Source organism: Peromyscus maniculatus, chromosome 20 (genome assembly GCF_049852395.1).
Source record: "Peromyscus maniculatus bairdii isolate BWxNUB_F1_BW_parent chromosome 20, HU_Pman_BW_mat_3.1, whole genome shotgun sequence".
In the NCBI taxonomy this organism is placed as follows: Eukaryota; Metazoa; Chordata; class Mammalia; order Rodentia; family Cricetidae; genus Peromyscus; species Peromyscus maniculatus.
Genome location: NC_134871.1, coordinates 73,105,378 through 73,122,251, shown reverse-complemented (window position 1 = coordinate 73,122,251; position 16,874 = coordinate 73,105,378). Strand labels below are relative to the sequence as shown.

At 48.3% G+C, this 16,874-nt stretch overlaps 1 protein-coding gene across 2 annotated transcripts; it reads left to right on the top strand.

Moving 5' to 3' along the window:
• Positions 1-6,904: 6,904 nt before the first annotated feature.
• Positions 6,905-14,981, top strand: Nfe2 (nuclear factor, erythroid 2). 2 transcript variants are annotated; one of them, XM_006981801.4, is made up of 3 exons: positions 6,905-7,182; positions 11,569-11,738; positions 13,722-14,981. In XM_006981801.4, exons 2-3 carry the CDS (start codon positions 11,625-11,627, stop codon positions 14,727-14,729), a joined length of 1,122 nt encoding a protein of 373 aa, XP_006981863.2. In that variant the 5' UTR covers positions 6,905-7,182; positions 11,569-11,624; the 3' UTR covers positions 14,730-14,981. The 2 variants fall into 2 exon arrangements, with proteins under 2 accessions (XP_006981863.2, XP_076413091.1); XM_076556976.1 differs by lacking the exon at positions 6,905-7,182 and adding an exon at positions 10,073-11,408.
• The last annotated feature ends 1,893 nt before the right edge of the window (positions 14,982-16,874 follow it).

Here is a 16,874-nt window from a genome sequence, read left to right as displayed (position 1 = left end):
CTTGAGCCTTGGGCTCTAGACAGCATTGTTGGTGTGTGTGTGTGTGTGTGTGTGTGTGTGTGTGTGTGTGTATGTGTGTGTGTGTGTGTGTGTGTGTGTGTGTGTAATACGTACCACTCCAGTGCCATGGTGAGTGTGTGCAGGTGAGAGGACAGTTTACTGGCAGCAATTTCTTTAATGGGCTGAGCCATCTCACTAGCCCAGAGGTAGCATCTTTCTGACCTGAGGACTTTTTACATTTTCTCTGAGGTATAGCGGTTGTCTCTTCAACACAAGGTTATGATGAAACTCAAGACCACAAAAAAGGAAGATTCCTTGGGTGCCTTAACCTGCTGAACCATCTTACTGGCCTCCCAATCTCTGTTTAAAAAAGTTTATAGGGATTGGAGAGATCATTCAGCAGTGAAGTGTGAACATTGGTCTTGCAAAAGACCCTAGTTTGAGAGCCGGTGTGGTAAGCAGAGGCAGGCAGTTCTGAGTTCAAGGCCAGCCTGGCAGTTCCAAGACAGCCAGGGCTACACACAGGAACACTGTCTCAAAAACCAAACAACAAAAACACACCCCCCAACCCTAGCTAGAGTCTCAGAACCATCATCAGGTTGCTCACAAACCACCTGTAACTCTAGCTCCAGGAGATTGGACATCTTTGGCATCTATGGGCACTGGCACACACCTGAACATATTCACACAGAGGCCTCCACACATACACATAATTAAAAATAATAAAATAAAAATCTTTAAAAAAAAAAAAAAAGCTCACTATATTCCACGTATCAAATCACTGAATTTAACATAGTGCGTATGTTGCCAGGTGGTGGTGGCACATGCCTTTAATCCCAGCACTCAAGAGGCAGAGACAGAAGGACCTCTGTGGAGTTGAGGTCAGTCTTGTCTACAGAGCGAGTTCCAGGACAACCAGGGAGGTTATACAAAGAAACCCTGTCTCAAAAACAAAAATAAACAAACAAAAAAATCCAAAAACCAAAACAAAACGTGTGTGTGTGTGTGTGTGTGTGTGTGTGTGTGTGTGTGTGTGTGTATGTGTTTGTCTAGGGCCTCAAGCATGATAGGCAAGTACACTGACACTGAGTTACTCCCATGCCGTCTTTTTACTTTTTATTTTGAGACAAGATCTGCCCAGGCTAGCCTTACACCCAATAAATAGTCTAAGCAGACCTTGAACTTTCAAAAAGATAAATGAATATATATGCCCAAGCTGAAGTAGCCAGAAAATGTGTTGTGGAACTGGAGCTTGACTTAACACCAGCCTTGGAGAGTGATCAGGGACTGACATTACTAGGCTTCCCAGTAATAAACAATGTACATTGCCTCATCTGATCCCACACATCCTGTGACGGAAGCTCAGAGATCCCCATTTAACTCAGGGAGGTTAAATAATTTGCCCAGGTTCACACTACTGGGAGTTAAACTGAGGCTCAAAGCCAAGGAGGGCATTCTGGGTTAGAGAATCAGTAGGGGCAAAGACAGGAGGCTGGGATGCAGGATACTTCTAAAAGGAGTAAGTAAATAGCTTGGCATCCAGCCATCCTTTCTGAGGGTGGCACTTCCTAGGCAGTTCCGCCCCCTGCAGATCACAACCGTGGGGTGGGTAGGGGTTCTGGGTTCCTGGAAGGTGACTGAGGCCCGTAAGACTAGCCCTGTGCCCACTCTGTGGCTAGCACGAACCCCTCCCAACAGTGGTGGTATGGAAGAGCCATGGCCTGAGGCTAGTTCCTGGAAGTCTAGCTGCCAACACTGTATCTGTCTTCCTCTCAGACTCAGGCCACCTCTTGGCTTCAGCTGTCTGTAACATTTCTTCACCAGTGTGGCCTCCAGATAGAGAGTTCTAAATTCCTGAAGACCCAAAAGGCTATGGCCTCCTGATATCTAAGCATTCATTTCCTGATAATAAACTATTTTGTTAATTTTTTGTAATCAATTAATTTATAATTAATTTAAGGAAGAAAGGCAGCAAAAGCATGAGACCATTGGTCATATTGCATCTGTAGTCAGAAAGCAGAAATGAATGATTATTTTATTTATTAGTGTTTTTTTTATTATTATTTTATTTGTAGTACTGTGAATCAAACCCTTGGCTTCACACATGCTAGGCAAGAGCTCTGTTGTTGGATTACACACTTAGCCCTACACTCACTTAATTATCTCCAATTTTTCAGGCACGGAAGTAAAGATCAGAAAGGTTGCGTTGCCCAGGCCCACACAGCCAATAATAAATGCCGGGACTGAAACATAGGTAGTAAGATTCAAGATCCTAGGAGAAAAACAAAAAGAAAAAAAAAAAAAATCAAGACGTGGTCCTCAGCTGGGTGTGGTGCTTGAAGCCTGCAATCCTAGCACTGAGGAAACGAGGAAGGAGCAGCAGTGCTGGGAGTTAAAGGACAGCCTGGGCTACATAGTGAGTTCCAGGTCAGAGCTACAAAGTGAGACACTGTGTCGAAAGAGGGGGGGTGGGAGGAGAAAAAGAAAGGAACAAAAGAAGAGCTGGGTACGGTGGTGGTACACACCTTTAATCCCAGCACCCCAGAGGCAGATGCAGATGGATCTCTGAGTTTGAGGCCAGTCTGGTCTACATAGTGAGTTCCAGGACAGCCAGGACTACACAGAGAAACCCTGTCTAGAAAAATTTTTAAAAAGGGCAAAAGAAAAGAAAACAACAAGAAGAAATAGAAAAGCTGATCCTTATTGTACGAGGACAACTATTTCTCCCAGGTTTAGTTAGAATTAAGCACCAAGGGCTACTTTTTGAATAACTTATTTAATTCCATTTTGTGTGCATTAGTGTTCTGCCTGCACGTATGTTTGTGTGATAGTGTCTGATTCCCCTGCAACTGGAGTTACAGATGGTTGTGAGCTGCTGTATGGGTGCTGAGAATAGAACTCAGTTCCCCTGGAAAAGCAGCCAGTGCTCTTAAACGCTGAGCCATCTCTTCAGCCCCTCCAAGGGCTATATTTATTTATTTTTTTTTTCTGGATTATTCTCACTCTAGGCTCTGCCAGCAAGACAAAACCTTTAGATGCCAGAGTCCAGGGAAACTGGAGTCCCACTGAGTCCCTGGGAAGTCTCAGCTCTTTTAGCCTCAGAGTGTAATATCCCTTCCACCTTCAGAGTCAGTCCTCTGAGAATTCTTATCCGAGGAAAGGAACCTCCTCTAAGAAATGGGAAAACCCTATCCTCATTCAAATTGGAATTCAAGGAAAATGAGTGATGACTCTGGAGATTGGACTCCACTATCTAGCCTTAGTTTAGACCTCCCCCACTCCCGACTTTAGCTAGTAGAGCTTCAGTATTCCCTGGTCTCAGGCGTCCTCAACCACCTCCCCCACCCGGGGCAACCGCCCAGCTCTGCTGTTTAGGATAACACCAAGCCCTCCCCCTGGCCCCCTGTGGCTGCCTCCCCTTTCCGTCTGTTGAGAGAGGAAGCCAGGGGGTGGCGAGTGCAACGCTGCCGGGCACTGATAAAAGGCCAGTCCCATCCCCGCCCTCTGGGGCCACTGCGGTCACACCAGTAGGCAAGCCGGGCAAGGCAGCCAGTTCCCTGTGGGACCCATGGCCCTCCCCTGGTTCCACCTCTACCCACCCCGCCCTGCTCACCCTTCTCGGGAAGCTGGTTGCATAACCCAGTGGGGTGTTTGGCAACATTGCTTGTGGCTTGACCTGATGCTGATGGTGGTGTGCACATACGTAGTGGGGGTGGGTTGGCCAGGGGTGACAAGTTAACCATTTAGGGGTGGAACAGCAAAAGTGGAAAATGTTAATATAGTAAAGTTATGTGGCCACTGTTCTATCTGTATTCTGTCTCTGCTACCTTTGTTGAAGTGGAAGAATTTTGGAGACATGAAAATCTCTTTTTGTTTTTTTGGTTTTTTTGTTTTTGTTTTTGTTTTGTTTTTTGAGACATGGTTTCTCTGTGTAGCCCTGGCTGACCTGGAACTCACTCTGTAGACCAGGCTGGCCTCTAGCTCACAGAGACCCGCCTGCCTCTGCCTCCTGAGTGCTGGGATTAAAATCATACACCATTAATACCAGGCGAGACAGGAAAATCTTAGTCATTGTCACTTGGACCAGTCTATGCAATCACTTAGGTGGCACTCCCCTAATACCCTGCAGATCGTAAATCAAGCAAAAGAGATTTGGTGTAGCAGAACACTGACTGTGGACATAAGGAATCTGAGAGGAGGGGGCTAAAACAAATCCCCCTCTTCCTGGGGTGACTTAGAGGCAGGACACAGCCCAGAAACCACAAGACAGGGCTCTGCCTTGAGAGAGGGTGAGGTGAAGTGGAGGCTAGCTACTAGCTCAGCTCATACCTGGCCACATCTCAACAAACAGCATGTAAAGAACTTCAGATATCTCTAGGAGTCCCTACTGCCTACAGGAGAGAATACACCCTCCCAAGTTTGATTCTCAGAATGCCTTGTCCTTCAGCTCCTGTCACATTTCACAGGCCTCCTTATCCCAGATCCCAGGACCTAGGAAAATGCTTACCGCTAGGTGACACCCCAGCCCCTGGGGTCTTTAGGCTTATCATCTACTTGTCACCTTAAGCACACTCCAGAAAGTCCAAAGTATTTGTATTTTATGCCTCACTGTACCCATACATACCTTTGCCAGAATACTCTTTTCTCCTTTCTCCACAGTTCAGATCCACTGGAAAACCCTCTCCTAAGTTTCAGCAGATAGAATTTATTTATTTCCTTCCATAGTGCTTCATATAGACTTTTTTGTTTTGTTTTTGAGATGGGGTCTTGTTTTGTAGCCCTGGATGGCTTGGAACTTGCTGTATAGATCAGACCAGTCTGGAAATGGGCAATGTTTTTTTTTTGTTGTTGTTGTTGTTTTTTTTTTTTTTTTTCCTTTGCTCCATGACTGCTGGGTTTATAAGCATCTGCCACCACATCCAGCATTTTTCTTTTTTTAAGCAGTCTTTCATTATGTGTTACATGCTGACCTGAAACTCACCATGTAGCCCAGGTTGGCCTGGAAATCTCTGTCCTCCTGCCCCTACCTCCCAAGCCCTGGGTTTTTAGGCATGTGCCATCATGCCCACTGACTATAGATCTTATTGTTTGTGAGAACACAGACTGTTTTAGTCATATTTATGTTTCTGGAGTAGAAAATAAATATTTTTGAATGAATGGGGGCTAAGGTCTATGTTGTCTATAGAGGTATCTGAAATGCCACACTGTGTTCATAGACTATCTGTGACCCAACATTGTATAATGAACTGCATGTTTGACTGTCATGACCTCTTATCCCCTCTGAGGACCTGAATAAGTATGCATGTATGTGACCTAGATTCAGTCCCATACCAAGCCCTGAGCCCACATCCAGCATGCAGGAAAGTCACTGGATTGCCTTCTGTCTCACAGAAACCGTGAAGTAAAGGTGAGTGCCTGCCATCAGGATGGAATGCAGAGCACCCAGCCTTGGGTCTGGCTGGGCATGAGCAATCTCAGCCATGCTAGTGTGATGGGAAGCTTCTTGTGGTAACAACACTGCATCATTACTTGCTTGACTTTGTTGCCAGATTGTGGAGGATGCTGGGGAGAACTGGAGTGGACGAAGAGGAGGTGTTTGTGGAGGAAGCTAAAGGGTTCCCAGCAGCTGCTTTTCATGCTCCAGGACAGAATATTCCCATTATTCTAATACAATCCTATCGGAGGGTCTGATAGAATGACAGCTCTGCCTAGTGTGTGTGTGTGTGTGTGTGTGTGTGTGTGTGTGTGAGAGAGAGAGAGAGAGAGAGAGAGAGAGAGAGAGAGAGAGAGAGAGAGAGAGAGAGACCTGGAACTCACTATGTAGCTAAGGATGGCCTTGAACTACTGATCTTGTTTCCTCCACCTCCTGAGTTCTAGGGTTATAGATCTTTTGTCAAACACCCAGCTTGCTTCTGCTCTGTAAATGTTTCCAAATTAACTTGAATATCAGTGAGGAAAATAATAGAGAAAAAGTATAAACTGCACCAATCAGAACTGAAGTTAGACCAAAAAGACGTGTTCCTTTGAGCTGAAAGTTGCTGAAGTGGGCACAGTGAGCATGCCTATAACTCCAGCACTCCACAGATGAAGGCAGAACAGTTAGGAGCTCAAAGTCATTCTTGGCCACAAAGCCAGTTTTGGGGCTGGCCTTGGCTACACCATCTCAAAAGACCCCATCACAAAACAACTGAAAACTAAGGAAGGCAGACTTTCCTTCTAGAGAGAACTACTTGGCCTGTGACTTGGAGGCAGAAGGATGAGAGACTTCTGGAAGGGCACACTAGCTTGATACAGAACTGTTGTGTATCTGGGACAAATCTAATATACACATGTGTCCTGCCCTGGAAGAAAGAAGGATCTCTTTTAGGGAGACTAATAATCATCCAACACGACAGCCTCCCACCTAAGGACCTCCCACCCCCATACACTTTGGCAATAAATAAATAAACGTGGCCACAAAAGAAGCCTTTGTCTTAGAGCATCTAAGGCTGGGGAAAGGGAGGCGGAGAGAAAGGCTACACATTGAAGAGGACCTCTAAGCAGCCGGCGGCCCCTCACCCTCAAAATAACGCTCTTAGAGCCCAGGCTTTCTAGAAGTGAAGCTGTTGCCCTAAGCAACAGTGATCCTCACTGTCTGCGGCCCTCTGCCTTGCTATGACTCAGTTTCCCTATCTGTCCCTAAGAGCCACCACCTGGGAAAAGGAGGAGGCTGCTGGCTGTGTTTAAGCTTAGGGGTCACTTGTGAGTGGAGCATCAGCTGGGAAGACAGGACAGGGAGCGCACAGTCCTGGACCAGCTGGAGAGGACCGAGAGCTTGTGAGCCCCGGGTGCCCCCGTGGCCTTAGAGAGGCGGGGGCGGGGTGCAGGCAGAAACCACACCGGGCTCAAGTTTCCTCTCTTGGCCAGAAGGGGCAGGAGGAGAGGAGGGCCACGGGGAAAGGGAACGGTTGGAGGAAGCACTGTAACTCTGGCCGAGGGCTTCGGAGAGACCGCCGGTGCACCAGCTTCTACCCGGGCCAACCGGTGCTCCTTGCCCAGCCATGGCCCGGGGGCGGGGCCCGGCCCTTGGCGGCGCTCACAAGCAGCGCTCAGCGCCCCGGAGGCGTCAGCTCTGACCCAGCCTCCCAGGGACACTACCAGCAGCCTCATCTCTCTCCTCACCCGGCTTGGAATCCGCCACAGGTGCCTGAAGGGCGAGTAGGGGGAGGGAGCCCTCAGTGGCATCTGAGAAGGGCAGGCGGGGCAGGTGGAAGAGATACAAAGAGGAATACCTAACTTTCTGTCTGGATGTTTCTAAGACATCTTCCAAGACTGGCCCTGGTGTAGGAAACTAATAACTTTGGAGTAATACTACTTGGAGATACTTTGGAGATAACTTTGGACGGCTTCCTGGCTGTTCTGGGATCCTTGGGGTGGGAGGTTGTGAATGGGGAGCACACAGTGCTTTCTTGGGGCACCCTGAAGGAGCAGGGGAGTAACCAGGGGGAACCCTTCTATTGGTCTGTTGTCTGGAGGAGCTTGTAGGCTCCAGTAATATGGTGCCACCATGTCCCCTTCCCGACTGCATTCTGCAGCTCCAGCCATTTGAGATTTTGGGGAAGCTTAGGAACTGTAGATAGATATTGGATATCTGAATTTCGGAGAAACCTTGCTACAGCAAAGGCGGGGTGGTTGGCCGAGAGGAGCTGTTCTTGCTTCTCTTCCTCTCCAGTCCTGGGGCAGTGGCGCTAAGCTGGATCTGCAAAGAGGAGGGTGTCTAACAAAGTGTAGATGCTTCTGTGGGACTTCTTGGTTGCTTGTAGCTGGAGGTTGAGATGCTGTGGGAGAGAAAGAGAGCTACCAGATCTGCTGGATGCAGCCTCCATTTATTGCTTCCAAAGAACCGGAGTTTGGGTTCTAGGGATAAAGTCACAGGAGAGCAGAAACTTGTTCCCTTTTCCTTGTTCCCAAGCATTTCCAAGTGTGCTCCCAGGGGACTGAGCTTCCCTGGCTCAAATCTTTTTCTCTTCCTTCTTCATTCTATTGGTTTCTCGATTTCACCTCTCTGTGCCTCTCCCTCTTGGGAAGTTTTCCCTGATCTTTGTAACTAGGTTGCTTACCTGCTAATCTACACACCAAGTTTTACTCATGTCTCCCCAATCCTTCCATTATTTGTGTTGACACTAGGAAAGGTGGAGTTACCTAATAAGCCTCCATAAAGCACCCTGGGGCAAGCTCCCTATCAAAGAAGTGAAATGTCCCAGGTTAGCCATGGAAGGTAAAATGTCTTCCTCTCTCACCTCTCCAAATGATCCTGTATCCTTAATCAGAAAGCTTCATATTCTATAAAGTCCTAGGGATCATGAGAAGACCTTTGGAGAATTCTAGGGATGTAGCTTAGTGGTAGAGTGCTGGCCTGGCATATTCAAGGCTCTGGGTTGGTCTGGAGAGAGGCCAGGAGGGAGGGAAGGAGGAGGGGAGGGAGGGAGAAGGAAGGGAGGAGGAAGAAAAAAGTGGGTAGGACCACCAGGATGAAAGGGGAAGGAAGGATGGAAGGATGGAGGTTAGTTTCTGCAGTTGGCTCAAATTCTACCTGATCCACAGTGCTTAGTACTAAAGAGAATAACTAGCCCAGTGGATCCAGTGATTATATGACTGAAGATGAGGGCTAAACTGTAAAACAAGAGCTGCTTTTGCTAAAGACAAGGGCCCGTGGAAGGCTAGCCCACATTCCTGGTCTCTTTTCAGTACTCTCTTTGGTGTTCTATTTGAACATGTCTGGCTCCTAGTCTGTCCTATTGGCTGCAAGCTTGCTGGTCCCCTGAAAGGCAGGCTCCCAAGACCCAAAGGGCCTATGCCTGGTACAAAAGATGGTCCAGTGGTTCCCTTTATGAACCTCTGCCCAGCCTCCAGCCTCTTCCTGCCCCTCTACCCTCTCATTTTTTTTTTAAATCCTAAGAAGAGGGAGGAGACCCACTTCCAGGTCTTCATGGGAAAGGACTGATAGCTAGGCACCACCTGGAGTCTAGCCTTGCCTGGGGTCAAAGGTTTGCAGTTAGATGAAGACTATAGAACATTTGCTGTTCCCTTTCTTTGTAATTCCCTTTCTTGAAAATTCATATATCTGTGTTTCTTGAGGCAAGATTGGCCTGTGTGTGAAAATGTCTAGGACATTTGTTGAAATACTTGTTCTTAGTGCCTGCACATGAATTCAGTTCAGCAGGCCTGGATGGCCTTCAGGGATGTTTTCCATGTACCCCCAAGTGAATATGGTGCACAGTAAGATTTGTGGCTCTGACTAGATGCAGTCTGCTCCCTCTCATAGCAGTGAGGTCCTCTAGTCCTGTCTTCATTTAATTGGAGACTATGATGTAATTTGTTCAAGGTCATGCATCTTGAAGAGTAGAGAACCTTGCCTTCTCGGGCAAGATCTTTGTATTGCTCCTCACATTCAGACCCAGGAAGAGAGGAAAAACAAAGAGAGGCAATAGTCATAGTCCCTGCCCACCCCCAAACTCCTTCTCCATTCACTCTGTCTTTGGGCAATTTCCGCCAGAACCTGGGTGGGGAGGGTGGAGTTCCGGTGTTGAAATGGCATCCTGGACAGACATAAACACCCCACCCATTCTACCCATTGGTCAAAAGCCTGTACCTATACCAACTCCCATTTCTGGGGATGGCATTATAGCAAGAGGGTGGAGGCTAGGCCTCAGGCAGACCAGCTGTAAAAAGAACACTTGGAGCCAGGTGGTGGTGGTGGTGGTGGTGGTGGTGCACTCCTTTAATCCCAGCACTCAGGAGGCAGAGGCAGGCAGATCTATGAGTTTGAGGCCAGCCTGGTCTGCAGAGTGAGTTCCAGGACAGCCAGAACTGTTTCACAGAGAAACCCTGTCTCGAAACCCCCCTACCCCCCAAAAAGGTAGTGACTATACATTTTGTGGTAGGTCCAAGAGAGGATTCCAAAATGAACCGCAGGAATGGGCTATTCTTCTGGTGGGTGATGTAAAGTCATACAACACAACTTTAGGTCATCCAGCCCCATCCTCTGTTCTTCTGTAAGGTTTCCTTTATTTATATGGTGTGTAGTGTGGATGTGCATGCATGTACATGCTGTGCTGTGTCTGGCCCTGAGAGATCAGGAGAACCTTGCCAAGTCTACTTGGAATCTATTGTTAGACACAGAGAGAGCAGATTCAGATAGAAATGGGTATGGGGAATACGGAGGTAGGATGAAGAGAGGGACGGACCAAGAGGAGATAATGAAAGCAAGGCTAAGAGTTTGCAGAGAACTGTCCAAGCAGCAAGGAATTCTTCCAGTTCAAGTTGTTTAACTCCTTGGCTTTACAACTGGGAGAACTGACAAGGAGCAGTGAGATGGCTTGCCCAGCTACCAGACTGCTGCTTTGTGGCAGAACTCAAGCTAGAGCCCAGATTAAAAGAAGAGGGGCTGAAGGATTGGCAATACTTGAGGGCCCCAAAAGATATTTCCCAGAAGAGAAAAGGGCATGAGACATCATGGGAACTTGCTAAGGTAGACTGCCTATAGAGGTGTGGGTTGTGGACAGCCCATACCTAGGGAACCAAAGGGGCCTAGAAAGCAGCAAGGGATATGATCAGGTTTCAACCTGCCACCTACCAGCTTGGGCCTCAGTGTCTGCCTCCTACCCCTTAAAAGGTCTTTGTGAAGCCCAGTCTGATATGCTATGCTTATAAAACGCCAGCACAATTCTTGACAAATGCTTGCTAAGTTTTTGCTGTGTGTTGACCTTGGAAGAGAAAGGAGCCATGGTCATGTGGGGTGGGGCATGGCCAAATGACCTGTTGGGATACAGGGTAGAGGTCCAGTGTCTCCTGGAGCCCATTCCTCCTCTGCCTCTGCTGCCTGAAGCTGATAAACCTCTTATCTGGCCCAGGCAGAGGAGCCCAGAGTAAGGATGGGAGTAGAGGGCAGGGCTGCTATCACCAGCAGGCCTGGGCCCTATCTAAGACAGGGGAGGGGCTGTCTGTCTGCACTTCCCACAACACACTCCTTGGGGATCCCCAAGCACTCACATCTTGGGAGGAAAGGAAAGGGCTGAAATGCTAGACATGGTGACACATGCTTCTAATTCCAGCACTTGGGAGGCAGAGGCAGGCAGATCCCTGTGAGTTAGAGGCCAGCCTGGACTACAGAGCAAGTTCCAGGACAGCCAGGGTTACATAGTAAGACCCTGTTTCAAACAACGAAACTGAGGACGCAAGAGGAAGACATGGGTGACTCTTGATGTTTCCCCCAGAATGGAAAACAAAACCTCAATCTCAAAAACTCAGAAGACTGGATTTTGCCACTGACAGGAATACCATTTTTAGAGAGTAAGAGAAGACATCTTGTCTGAGAAAAAGTAAAGATGCCTACTGTGTGCCCAGAGGACTGACTATGGCCAGAGCAGGTGAGGTAGAGTACTCCACAGAAAAGAACTTTGCAGTTCCTAGGGTCCTGGCATGAGTGAACCACTGACACCGGCCCTTTCTTCTGGGGATCCTGCACAGGGACAGGATAAACTTTTGACTTGGCAGAAGTAGCTCTAACTCTTCCTTCCTTCCACACAGGTTGCTGGAGCCCTTTGAGCTTTGGGGGAACCAGGGCCAGCAGCTGGCACAGTAGGATGCCCCCGTGTCCTCCTCAGCAGAACAGGAACCGGTTGTCACAGCTGCCTATTGGGGAGCCGGGCGAGATGGAATTGACTTGGCAAGAGATCATGTCCATTACTGAGCTGCAGGTGAGTATGGGGCAGGCGCTGCAGAGGTAGGGGCTCTGGCCTGGCCAGAAACAGAGAGCAGAGGGGGGCAATGTGGAACATGGAGTGGGGGCAGGGCAGGGGAGAGGGGAGGATCTGGCTTGCGGTGTGGGCTTCTGTCCAGCGGCTCTGCTCACATTTCTACCACCCTCTCTCCTCTTTGCCCCTCTTTTTTTATTTTCTTCTCATCTGATCTTCCTCTCTTCCAGCACTGCCCATCTTCCCTCATTACCACCCCGCACCCTTAGCAAAGAGCTCCTTTCCTCCAGGTAGCAGAGACTTAGTTAAAGGGCCTCAGAGAGGGGAGCGAGACTATGCCGGGGTCCTCTCCTCCCGAATGTTGGACAAAGGGGTGTCTGTTGGTCTAACAATGACACCTTTGTCCTCAGCTGGGCTTGAGCAGGATAGCTCTCCTACATAAGTTGGGGGCCTTGTTTGTAACATGTGTTCTCCTCTTCACTGCACCTGGGCCTGGACAGAGGGCTAACCCCCTGCCTGGGCTCTGTGCCTACCCCACCTCAGGCCTCCTGGTGTCCTCAGGATCTGCCCTAGACCCTCTTTCCACATACCAGCTCCCTCTGCTGGGCACACAGGGAATGGCGAGGTCCTGAACTTGACCTTTTGACCCTAGATAACCACAGCAGGAAAAGGGTTCTGAGGATCCATCTCTCCATCTAGGATAATATAGCCTTGTCTTCCTAAAGAGAGTAAAGGAACATGAGTTATGTAGCCCAGTAAGAACTTCTCCTGAAGAGGAGACTGTAACCACTTCAATGTGAGGTTCTTCTCTGAGGTCTCACCACGGGGACTTTTATTCCTGCTTAAACTGCTCTTCTTCCTCCTCCCTACTTTTTTTCTTTTCTTTTTGTTTTTTTTTTCCCATTGTTTTTCTGTTGTTGTTGTTGTTGTTTTTGAGACAGGGTTTCTCTGTGTACCCCTGGCTGTCCTGGAACTCACTCTGTAGAGCAGGGTGGCCTTGAACTCAGAGATCTTGGCTCCCTCTGCCTCCCCAGTGCTATGATTAAAGATGTGTGCTACCATGCCCAGCTTCTTTCTTTCTTTTTCCCAGACAGGGACTCACTATGTAGCCCTGGAGTTTGCTATGTATACCAGGATGGCCTTGAACTCAGAGAGATACACCTGCCCCTATCCCCTATGTGCTTGGATTAAGGGCCTCTTGATTTTATTATTTCATGTATATTCCTGTTTTTGCGTGCATGCGTGTCTGTGTGAATGTGTTGGATCCCCTGAAACTGGAGTTACAGACATGAGCTGCCATGTGGGTGCTGGGAATTCAACCCAGGTCCTCTGGAAGAGTAGGTACTGCTCTTAACGCTGAGCCAACTCTTCAGCGCCTCTCTTTTTTATTTATTTATTTATTTATTTATTTATTTATTTTTTTTTTTTACCGCAGGGTCTTACACAGCGCTGTCTGGCCTTGTACTTGCTATGTAGCCAAGACTGACCTTAAACTCCTGACCCTCCTGTTTCCACATCTCGAATGCTGGTATTGTAAGCCGGTGCCACCATGCCAGCAAGCTGCTTTATTCTTGAAACAACTTGATTAACACTATGCAAGAAGCTTCCACTGCCTTTTGTTTTTCTTTTTTTTTTTTTTCTTTCTTTTTTGGTTTTTCGAGACAGGGTTTCTCTGTGTAGCTTTGTGCTTTCCTGGAACTCACTTGGTAGCCCAGGCTGGCCTCGAACTCACAGAGATCCGCCTGGCTCTGCCTCCCGAGTGCTGGGATTAAAGGCGTGCGCCACCACCGCCCGGCGCCTTTTGTTTTTCAAGACAGGGTTTCTCTGTATAGTCCTTGCTGTTCCAGAACTTGCTTTGTAGACCATGCTATCCTGGAACTTGGGATATTGGCCTGCCTCTGCCTCCTGAGAGGTGGGATTAAGGGCGTGTGCCACTACCACCCATGATAGTCTATCTTCTAACCTTTTTTGTGTCTTTCTTTGCAGGGTCTAAATGTTCCGAGTGAGCCATCCTTTGAGCCCCAAGTTCCCACCCCATACCCTGGACCATTGCCTCCTCCAACATACTGCCCCTGTTCAGTTCACCCAGATGCAGGCTTCTCCCTGCCACTACCACCTTATGAGCTCTCCGCACCCACTGCTCATGTCCCAGACCTCCCATACTCCTATGGCAACATGGCTATACCAGCGGCAAAGCCACTCACCCTCTCAGGTCTGCTCAATGAGCCCCTCCCAGATCCCTTAGCTCTTCTGGACATTGGGCTGCCAGTGGGGCCACCCAAGCCCCAAGAAGACCCAGAGTCCGACTCAGGATTATCCCTCAATTACAGTGATGCGGAATCTCTTGAGCTAGAGGGTGCAGAGGCCGGCAGGCGGAGGAGCGAGTATGTGGACATGTACCCTGTGGAGTACCCTTACTCCCATATGCCCAACTCCTTGGCCCACCCCAACTATACTTTGCCGCCCACTGAGACACCCTTGGCTGTAGAGGCATCCTCTGGCCCTGTGCGGGCTAAACATGCTGTCAGGGGGGAGGCGGGGAGTCGTGATGAGCGGCGGGCTCTAGCCATGAAGATTCCCTTCCCTACGGACAAGATCGTCAATTTGCCTGTGGATGACTTTAATGAGCTGCTGGCGCAGTACCCTCTAACAGAGAGCCAGCTGGCTCTAGTCCGGGACATCCGACGGCGGGGCAAGAACAAGGTGGCAGCCCAGAATTGTCGCAAGAGAAAACTGGAAACCATTGTGCAGCTGGAGCAGGAGCTGGAGCGCCTGGGCAGTGAAAGAGAGCGGCTTCTCAGAGCCCGAGGTGAAGCGGACCGCACTCTGGAGGTCATGCGCCAACAGCTGGCAGAGCTGTACCATGACATTTTCCAGCATCTTCGGGATGAATCTGGCAACAGTTATTCACCGGAGGAATATGTACTGCAACAGGCTGCTGATGGGACCATCTTTCTGGTACCCCGTGGGACCAAGATGGAGGCCACAGAGTGAGCTGGCCTAGAGACCAACAATGGTACTAGGGCCTCTCCTCATTCTCTTCTGATAAAGGTACTCCCCAACCCCAGGACTCACAAGGCACCGAGTTCTCCAGACCAAAAGAGGGTAGATGCAACCTTAGCATTTGGTCCTTCCAAGGTGTGTTCAGTGAGGTTCACCTGGAGGCCAGGTGAGTGCTGGCTTCCCAGGCCCCAAGCCTCCACCTCTTGTCTAAGCTTTGGTCCATAAAGAGCTGTGTGGAAATAAGCTTTCCATTGTGTCTTCCTTCTTGAGCGTGATGGAGCTATCTCAGAAATCACTGCTTGTTGAAGGGAAATCCTGAGCTCATTTTAAGTACACATAAAAATTGGGGAATGAGCAATGTGGATAATCTATCCACCTTCACATCCCCTTCCAGTCAGAAGGCACAGATGCTTGAGGAACCCCACAGTCCTTGGTGGCCCCCAGTTCATAAATGACAGGAGCTGTCAGAGGGCTGCATCCTCGTGTAAAGTCTGCTCAGCCTCTAGAGCACAAACGAACACAAGCGCCTTTAGTTCTCTCCTGCTTACCTCACCCTGGGTCTGATAGGCCAGACCGAGACTGGAAGACCAAGGGACTGTTGACTGGAATGAGATTACTCTACATTGAAGTGTGTACTCTTTTTAAACTGAGCCTAGAGCCTCTAGAATGCTAAGCAAGCAATGGGGCTACAACCCAGCTCTCCCTGGTTTTGAGAGAAATGCTATCCAAGTCATGCTGGGGGGGGGGGGGGGGAAGCGGCGGTGGCGGCGGCTACTGTTTCTACCCTTCTAGATTGGAGACATGGTCTTAATATGGAGGCATGTCAGCCACCAATTCATAAAGTTCCATTTGCCCGTCTCCAAAGTGTGGGATTAAGTGTGTACCACCATACCCAGCCCACCCTTTTTTAAACATTTTGTGTATGATTCAATCAACGTACGTACCATAATCATGCAGGAGCCTATGAGGTCAGAAGAGGTGTTCCCTTGAAGGAGTTTAGAGTGCTGGGAACTGAAACCCTGTCCTGTTATTCTCACATAGGCAGGGTCCCACATAACAGGCTGGCCTTGCACTTGTGTAGTGGAAAAGGACCTTGAGCTCCTAATCTTCCTTTTTCTACCTCACAAGGGCTGAGATGCTGTATGCCAACCCAACTCAAACTATGTCTTTTCTTTCATTTGGAAATACAACTGTGTTCTAGAGGAAAAGGCAAAGAGATCCTAGGACAGCCAAGGATACACTTCTTAGAAAACTAGGTTGGCCTTACACTCATTTAGAAGTCCAAGCATCCTCTTGCCTCCCTATCCTACCTCCCTATCAGCACCCAATTTCCTTGGCTGTTTCCCAAGTCATAGCTTTTTAATTTTCATTTTCTTTTATTTCATTTTCTTTTCAGCCTGCCCATTTACTGCCTTTTTCCTCACAGGAAAAACTAGTAGACCTATCTACTTCATGCCTGTAGATCTTAACTGAGCTTGCTAATCTGGGATTTTTGGTCAGCTTTTGGCCTAGCAATGTTTTTCCTTCTATGTAAACTCACAAAAAGCAGTATGAATGTGTAGTGGCCCAAGCCTGTATTCCCAGCACTAAGAGGTAAGGGATTGCTTCATATTTCTACATGTATCTATAATTATCTGTATAAATGATTTCAGGTTAGCCAAGGGCACATTTAACTGCCTTCCACCAAGAAAATAAAAATTTTATAAGGGTCTCATAGCCTCATCTGGGCTGGACATTCCTAAACTGGGAGTGGTGTGAACTACCCAGTTCCATCATCTCTGGAACACTTAACCCTCACAACTATCTCTAAATTCCCCATCAAGTTTTAGGTTTCTCACATCAGAAACCAAACATGCAACAGGTTTGTACCCCACCCCTACCCTATAGAGATGGTCAGTTTATCCTTGCTAGGTTCTCAGGGACATTCTATGACCAGTTTACTTCCCTAAAATTAACTCACAATGCATTAATACACATGCATCCAAAATATTAACTCAAGGGTCAAAGAAACTCTGGTCAGAAATGACTCAGATTTGTATGCTAAAAAGTCCCATATTCCCCAAACTCAAATTTGGAATTTGCATAGAATACAGAACCAAGTCACCTGCCATAAATCCCAGAAAGAGACAACAGAAG

What these genes read in the sequence shown, in the direction of transcription:
- Nfe2 (XM_076556976.1), top strand. An exon ending in TGTCCATTACTGAGCTGCAG is followed by an intron (nt 11,739 to 13,721) that starts GTGAGTATGGGG and finishes CTTTCTTTGCAG; the next exon opens with GGTCTAAATGTTCCGAGTGA.